Source organism: Paramormyrops kingsleyae, chromosome 1, assembly GCF_048594095.1.
Source record: "Paramormyrops kingsleyae isolate MSU_618 chromosome 1, PKINGS_0.4, whole genome shotgun sequence".
Classification (NCBI taxonomy): Eukaryota; Metazoa; Chordata; class Actinopteri; order Osteoglossiformes; family Mormyridae; genus Paramormyrops; species Paramormyrops kingsleyae.
This window is the reverse complement of record NC_132797.1, coordinates 18,716,077-18,725,000: the sequence shown is the minus strand read 5'-3', so window position 1 is coordinate 18,725,000 and position 8,924 is coordinate 18,716,077. Positions and strand designations below refer to the sequence as shown.

The 8,924-nt window shown below is 43.8% G+C and overlaps 1 protein-coding gene across 3 annotated transcripts in view; it reads right to left on the bottom strand.

Moving 5' to 3' along the window:
* Positions 1–8,063, bottom strand: part of LOC111847012 (low-density lipoprotein receptor-related protein 6-like) — a 45,474-nt gene extending 37,411 nt beyond the window's left edge. For 2 of the 3 annotated variants that reach the window (XM_023817825.2, XM_023817826.2), the window contains exons 1-2: positions 7,493–8,062; positions 3,695–4,091 (exon numbers count right to left, since the gene is read on the bottom strand). In XM_023817825.2, the coding sequence (XP_023673593.2) occupies positions 3,695–4,091; positions 7,493–7,547 (452 nt within the window). In that variant the 5' untranslated portion in view covers positions 7,548–8,062. Of the gene's footprint in view, positions 1–3,694; positions 4,092–7,492 lie in introns of all 3 variants that reach the window. The other variant, XM_072711255.1, reaches the window with a different exon arrangement.
* Between the last annotated feature and the right edge of the window lie 861 nt (positions 8,064–8,924).

Sequence of the window (8,924 nt, the reverse complement as noted above, 5' to 3'; positions counted from 1 at the left end):
GGTTTACCAGGAATTGATTTGTACATACCCAGAGTTAATCCCCCTATAACCACTTAGCTAACTTGACCAAAGAAAAAAAAAAACTTTATGTGCACCATCAGACTCAAACACATTCCACTTGTGTCATGCGCAGAGTCCACAGACGGATCATTTCCGCTGTTGAATAAACAGCGTGTGGCATAACTAATGATAAAGAGTTGGTTCCAAAACAAGGTTCTACTTCGAGTGCATGGAAATGGTTTGGATTTGTGAAATCCAGCATGGACAAATCTACTGTAATTTGCAAATTTCATCCATCTACTATTATTTGTTTGTATTTGTTGTAAAATGAGTTCAGAGCTCATGGGAGTTTTACTTACCCAAAAACATTGAGGGCAGGAGGAAACATAACCAATCAGATGTCTAGGTCCTGCCTCATCTCGTTGCTTGGACCCACCTCCTCTACAGTCTGATTGGCTCAGAGAGAGAACCAATCATTTTTCCTTCTGCCCTCAGAACATTTTTGTGCAAGTAAAACCACGAACAAGTTCAGAAGTCCGCAGTTATTGAAGTGATAAAATGTTCATTTCTGTTCAGTTTCCATCCACAACATTTCTTTCAACTAGGACAGCAAGATTAATAATTTCTGAATAGTGATAACGATTCACACCCCTATGTGATCTCATTCTTACATGACACCGATTGTGTTCTGTTTGCATTAGTGGGAAGATCCGTTCTCTCCCTAAGCTGTATCAACAAATCATAGGATCGCGTTACCGCACATGACAGGAAAAGGGAGCCAATAACTGATGTTATAATAAAGAGCAGGTGAGGTTTAAGTTCATGTTTAGTATTTCTTGCATTTGGAAAAGAGTAGTTAAAAACCAGGACTATACCCTTTCTGTTCTGCAAAGTTGATGTGACAGTTCCATTTCAGTAACGATAATAGGGTTAGTGGTGCACAAATATGAACATTTTCACTAATGCCAATAATGGATATATTTTTGTCTAATGTTAACCGATATGTTATGAATTTTCATAAAAACAATATGTAATGCATAATAAGAGAAATACATTGCCCAAGAACTGTAAGAGACAACTGCAATATTGATTGACAACATAAGAAAATTACAAACGAGAGGAGGCCATTCGGCCCATGAAGATCATCTTCATATTTTATTCATATTTTACCCATAATCATACAGCCCAATCATTCAGTCCTAAATCTTCAAAGAACGAGGTCAAACAGGTCAGGTGGGGCTGACTGCTTCCTGTTTTATTACCAAAAAGGATGCAGCAGGATTTTCATGTGCGACAGATCCTACAGGATGTAGTAGATCTTGTGCTCAACACAGATGCAGCAGGATGTACACTGAACACAAAGAACAGATCCGCCAGGCCCCAACTGTTTGATCTAGGTACAAATTCACATTTAGCAGCAGCTATACAGAAGCTTTAATCCAATGTGGCGTGATTCCTTGAGGGTGATCTGGCTCGAAAGATCCTCACTGCTAAGCACCCAAACTGCTGGACCAGGACGAGGGGACTTCACATAACACCTGGCTGTGGCTGATAGACAGCCATTTCTGAGGGTGGAACTGGACCGTGTGTTGGCCTGGGGGTGGGGGGGGGGGGTTGTTGAGTGGTGGGTGGGAGCAATGTGATACCAGTGCATGCTCCCCAACCTGACCCGACCTGATGGTTTGAATCCAGTGTTTCCTCCAGTTACTCCAGTGCATGTGTGTATCCTGCAATGGACTGGCATCCTACCCAGTATGGTTCCTCCGGCTAATCCCCCATACTGCCTGCGATGGGTGGGGATCCGGTTCCATGGAGAGCCAGGTTTTTGGGATGGCCTCTCAATCAGCAAATAACAGTGGGTCCCCAGGACTGGAGTTTGAGAACCACTGCTTTATTTACTGGCTGATCCCAAAAACCCGCACCCACAGTGGCCCTCCATGGAACAGGTTCCCCACCCCTGCTGTACTGGATAAGCAGTTTGCAGTATGAAGATCCTTTTCTGACATATATAACTATAAAGCTCATCTTGGTATACTTACACCAAACACCTTGATTTTATGAGGCCAAATCCTTAACTGTATGCTTCCCCAACGCCGCATTGTATGAATTTAGTGACTACCACCTGGTCCCCATAGACAAAGCCCTTACATAGGTGACCAAGTTAAAAACACATGTCCTGATGTGACATTGGTACTAGGCCATAACTCCTCTGTGCCAAAATAAAGGGGTTGTAACCTTAGAAGACATTATTAATACCGTTACCAGCATAGTGAGACCAACACACAACGAAAAAGTTTTTGGCAAGCTTCCACGATCGTTTCAGGACATAAGTGAAGTCAGCTATTGATCAAGATGGTATGTTGCCTCACTTGCTCATGACCGAAGGGACGTGCATCTGCTAAATTACAATAAATGTAAATGTGAATGTGGCCTACTTAGAAACCCATCACCACATCATAATGAAAAGTACACACGGAAAAAGAAGAAAATTAGATCTGATGCCGGTTTTGAGCATTGACTCTGAGACTGAGGTTCCCTTACAGTGCAAAAGAAATTCAAATAAATGATCAGAGCAGCCATGCACCATGTCAATGTCATACTGCATCTGTAGACCTTCGCCATTTGCTAAACAGATCTTGCAGCTATGCTCAGAACACTCACATTACAGGCTATGGAAACAGGAATGATATCCTTATGAATTAAGATTTGGGACATCTAAATGTGAATAGGTATGGGTCAACCTATGCAAACTTATTTCTAACTTCTGCAGTTTCCTTTAGAAATTTCTATCCATCTTCGGTGCAGTCTTAGAATTTCAAAGATTAGCACAGCCTGGCTCTTCTTGAAACAGCTTCTACCACATCTTTCGCTGAGCACATAACACACGTTCAGGATACTTCCCTTATTAACTTTTAGAAGCTGTGCTTTTTGAAGCTCAGAAAATATGCTGGACAAAGCCTGAAATGGCAGTTCATGCCAAAATCAAGAAACATATGTTTCACATTTGAAGTAGGGATATTTATCTGTCTAGATTGTTGTGGTGATAGTTGCCTAGATTTGGAGATATTGACCGTAGAAATGTCAGTCTTCTCTCAAATATAATGGGCCTGAATGTCATTCTTTCTGTGGTGATTTAAGTTCCAAAGAATACTTTTGAAGGATTCAACAGCATGATTTCTGGTAAGAGAAAAGCTGCTGAATTTTTTAGATGTATTCTTTGGTGCTTTAATCACCAAAAGAATTCCATTCAGTCCCAATATATTTGCGAGAAGACTGACATTTCCACGGCTATCATCTCCAGAACTAGGCAACCCTCACCACAGCAATCTAGACAGATGAATAGTCCAGTGACACAAGAAAAAGCAAAATACCTAAAGAGACAGGATGACAAGATACTAGGCACGGACATTTCAGGCAGAATTACTAGTTGAACTTCACCAGTCCTTATTCAAACAATATTCAATTAACCCTGGTCCCATTCTGCCCCCCCTCCACTCTCACTACCTCACTGATTGGGCTGTGCATCACAGACACTAGGATCTGCATGGCTCAAGGCCTTCGGCCACCAGCTCTGTTAACACGGCTCCCCCCCCAGGGAGACCTGCAGTTCCACCTGGCTGCAGCCCGACAGGAGGTCAGCTGCTACACAGTACACACCCCCTCACTACCTCCTCCCCGAAGCGCCAACACTCACCCTCTGGCGGGATCCACGGCAATGGCCCTCGGCTGGTCCAGCTCCTGCCAGAAAAGCACCTTCCGCAGCGACCCATCCAGATTGGCCACCTCGATGCGGTTGGCCTCAGAGTCCGTCCAGTAGAGCTTGGAGCCCAGCCAATCGCAGGCCAGGCCATCTGGGGACTGCAGGCCCGATAGCACCGTGCTCTGCTGAGAGGACCCCGACCAGTTGAAGGCGGCCCGCTTGATGGCCTCCTCGCTCACATCGCTCCAGTATAAGAAGCTCTGGGCGAAGACAAAGTCCACAGCTGCTGCGTCCTCCAGCCCGCTCACCAGCACGGTGGCGTTGCTCCCCCCCTGGGCCACATCCACCAGCCGCAGGTCCCGCCGATTGGCATATAGCAGGAGGGGTTCACCTGGAAGAAGGGGGAAGAGTCAGGAAGAACCAGAGATGGGAAACGGGGGCGTTCTCTAGGAGTTCCTGCATGCCACACTATTTTAGCTGCGGGGAAACGCTGTGCGGAATTATTCACTCACCCTAACCCCCCAGCAGACTTGCCCACCCCAGGATGAAAGCATTTTGACTATGCCAAAAGGTCCTATACCACTGAATTTTGCTTATTTGTGCACAGTCACTGAACAAACACTAGCACAAATAAATAACAGCATATTTCCAGGAAAGGCCTACAATGAAAAGACAACTAACTTCGACTAGCTGGCAAAAAGAAAAAAAAAACACAATGAGAGGTCAACAATGTCTGAGAAGTTCAACTAATTTACTTAGATGAGTCAAAATTTCTTGTCAAAACCGAATACAATTTTAACTGTTGACATTTTACTGTCATCTGTAGTAAAAGGACTAAGACGATCAATGTTCCCCAAAAGGCACCCAATTTCAGTTAAACATCCATTATCACCGACAACATTCAGAAAAGGATGCCTTGAAAGTTTGAAAGTCAGCCCATCTAGCAAAGTGAACTCAAGGCAGAATTAATTCAATTCAATTCTTTTATTGTCATGTGAACAAATACGAATACCGTGTACAATAAAATGCTTGCTTGCATGTGCTCCTGCAGACAGTGAACATAGACAAGACTGATAGACAACAGGACGACAAGTGAATGAAATACAAGTGAATGTAATGAATGAGATATTCAGACACACTTCAGCACCTTTACACCCATCTGCATACCACCACATCCAAAGTGTTCTTCTGGACCGTTTCCACAGGACAGAGGTGGAGCAAAGTACCCCCCAGTAATTCACCCAAATCCCCAAAGCCTGACACTGCTCTCAAGTCATTACAAATCTGCACCCAGATGATACACAGACATTATTATATTAAAGAGAATAAATCAAGCTCAAGCTTAGGGAACTAAGCAGCAAGGATAAGGCCCACGGCATCATACTTCATACCGACACAATCAAACTCGGTCCAAAAAGCAAGCGAGCCGCGGCTCATCGCTTCCAGAGATCCTCAAGCAGGAAGGTGAGGAAGGACTGACACAGCACAGGCCGCACGACACACAGATGCCTGGTGCATATTTAAAACAGCGCAAAATAATTCTGAGCTTTGCCCCTCCCCCAACCTCCTCTGTTCTTTACATCAAAGAGGGGGCTAATGGCACTTCTTGCCTTGTAAATATTATGTGGAAATATGGACACCATACGGACTGAGAGCATGCGGGCCCGAGCCTCACCAGGCGGGCCGGTGTAAGGCCCGCAGGCAACAAACTGTTGCAGAGGTACCAAGAGGAGAGGCAACGAAACAGGCAGAAGGGTGGCAGCTTGGCTCACAGGGATGTTTGGGGTCAGTGGTGGTAGCGATAAGCATTTCAGTCACGATAAATTATCATGGATACAACTGCAGTCAGAGTTATTGCAAGAGTTGCAATACATCACAAATACTTTTATTTGGCGAATGATTTTGCCTAGTGCAACGTACAAGTCAGGCAAATAGAACATTAAAACATACGTGCTATTCGGGAGTGACCTAGACTGAGCTTCCAATGACTGCCCAGTTACAAGTGCACTACTTAACACTATTATAATAACGACAGAACAAACCAGCAGGCGCCTATCGTGCGATGTCCGCATGTTCCAAGGCTGCAACAGTATCAGACCGACGTGAAACACAGCAATTTCAGCCTGCATAACATCTCAGTGGTGTCTCTGTATATCACTTCTTTGTTATTTGTCTCCGTGGATCTCAACTTAGTGACTGGATCTTGAACAAAAAACTTAATTGATAGACACTGAAGACATTTTGGCCAATTTGCCTATTTGTGGCAAAAGGCAAGTGAGAATGAACTGGCTGTCTACTCCATCATCATCATCATCATCATCATCCCAAAACAAACACTCTCCAACAAGTCCGATCCAGGGCTCTTTGAACTTTGGAGGGAGGGGGGTCCCTTCTACCTCAAAACCTATAACTGTGCCCAGAAACTGCTGGACAATAACTGAATTTGGACAGCCTCAAGTAACCAGATGTGTTCAATTTGTTTTGGTAATTCAGTACCAGGTGTGTCTCATGCCCACACACATACAAGATAAACATCGTATTAAACTTCAATTTCATGCATCTACTTTCAAAGAAAAAGCTACTCCTCAGAACAAAGTGAAGCACAACATCCGGCAATAATTAACATTTTATATGCAAGTATAAACAAGAAGAGACGAGAACAACTTAAAGTCTGAAATTCGGGTAAACGTCTGAGAAAACGAATCCCAGACAGGAAAGTGCACAGTTATTAACCAAAGTGATAAATGTTCATTTGTACTCATAACTTGTGACATTTTAATATACCCAAGTAACAAATAGGTAGAACAGATATCATGGATTATTATAATCCAGTACTGTTCATCTGCGTACATGGGGGAAAAAAACTGCCCAATACACTCACGTACGGCAAATCATGAAATCACCGGTTTGGGTCAGTGGGAGGCGTGGTGGTTACGGGACTGGGACCAGATGACTAGGAGCTGGCATCCCAGGAGGAGGAGGAGGAGAAGAGAGGATCTGCGGTCTGCGCGGAAAGCGGCACTTATAAATGTGAAGACGGGGAGCAGGCAGCTGTGCAAATAAAGAGCCCGTCAAAAGTGCAGGGCGAGCGAGTCGGGGCTGCCAAGCAAAACAAGTAACGAAGACAAGCGGATGAAAATGAACAAATTATGAACGAACAAAAGGTGTCAAGAACTACACGGTCGCTTCAGATGACAAAATGTCAAAAGTTTCGCTTTCACAAAGATGTGTCCAAAATCACGCTACTATACTTTAAATTATTTTAATGACAAAAAAGTCACGCCGATGTCTAACTTAAAACGGTATCACCGTATCACTCATGTATGTACGGTAACTATCGATTAAATGGAAACATCATTTAAAAGACCGTTTTCGGACACACGAACTTCGTTTCTCTTTGCAACATAACGAAAGGGGGGACATGGCACTCCCCATCCCCTCTATGCATGTACTATGGAACCTCAACACGTATTTTCTGCATTTATAAGATCAGTGGGGGAAAAAATTAAAGATATACGCGGCTTCTAAGGCACGAGCGCAGTTCCCACACCAGCGCCGAGGACACGCACACAGCCAGCACGCGCAATCCCGCATTTCCCCGTCCTGAACTCTGTGTGCAACAGTACATGCAATCAACGTAATTAAACATATCCTTTACACAATGGCCCTTCATTCGTTTGCACGTGCGGTATTTTGCAAAATAAAAGGAAAAAACTGCTATTTCTTTTTAGAAACATTTTTAAAAAGCCTTTTCCTAACTTTCAAAGGGGGAGGGGGAGCATAACAACTTACCTCGCATTAGAGAACAAAAACTACAGCAGAGCAGAGTCCGTAAAAGGGCACCCATCTTTCTCCCTTTTTTGTGCGCTGGCCCCGCGACTCCTAGTCAGCGCGGGGATCTCATGGCTACGATCCGCTTCGCTCCGCTGCGACTCGGGCTCCGGTCCGGTCACAATGCCGCTCCGCTTCCCGGTCGCTCCATTCGCACTTCCCGATCCTCTCACGCCGCTGACAGAGTGCAGCGACCGCGCTGCCTTTCGAACTGTCTCCTTCCGCCAGGAAGGGTGGAAAAAATGCCAACCCTGCCCCCCTTTCCCCCCTTATTACTATCTAATAAAAAAACACCGACGGTCAGCTATTGTTATTACGGATTTGTTGCGCGTGCAGTCGGCGGGACGATTTTGCCTGGGGAACAAGCGTAATGTTGGAAATAAAACCGGGCGAAGAAGCCGAAGCCACCCGCGGTATCCGGAGCAGGAATGCGTCGCTTTCCGTAACAATTGTTTGGAAGCGCAGTAACGCATTCCAGAGGGACTAGTTTCTCACGGCATGATTGACGCTCCAGCTTGGAACAACACATACTCTGTGACCCGCGCTAGACTGCGAGGTCTGTGCTTTTCTACCGAAGAAGAAACATTTGTGTGTGCTGTTTACATTCTTACATAATTTGATAATAACTGAACAAAAAAATACACGGTTTATATCCAAAACAATATGATTCGATATTCCATATTTTTTTCATAGGGATTATATCTCCTTCTGGAGTTTGTGGGTCTATTAATAAATAAACTTATCTCGAAAAGCACAATTTCTGTTTCTAACTCATGGGCGTCGTTAGGTGAGCCCAAGGTAAACTTGACAACACTGGCCAACCCTGATCTTTCCAATAGATAGAAACTCCCCCAGATGCAGGACATTTGCATCTGGCGAATTCACAACAGCCTTTCACTTTATTGTTAATAAATATTTTTGTCCCGTTCAAAATCGTCTACTCTTTAATTGCACGTATGTTTAAATGCACTAGGACAGATTTCTAAACTTTTTGAAAGTACAACAAGCAACATTTCAAGAGCATCTTGAAATGGAGGCAATCTTTATGCTATTTTACCAAACTGTGACCTAGCTAATAAGTTACCTCAGTACAGAAAAAGCTCAGAATATAATAAAATAGCCAATATATAATAATTATAACTTGGTAAGCAACAGGTTAAGGATTGGCTTCCTGGAAAAAGACTTATAGTTAAAGCTCAGTGGGAATTTTATCAAAACACGTTTAGGTATCTGGTTGTATAAACAATTAACAAACTGAAAAAGAGCGACATTGATGGTACCAGAAAGGTGTATTTCTGTTTTTGCCTCGTTCCATGTGTTAGTTTTTATTTTGTGCTGAAGTCTTGTGAAAGTTAATCCTGAATCTCCATTTAGTACCATGGCTACATGAAAT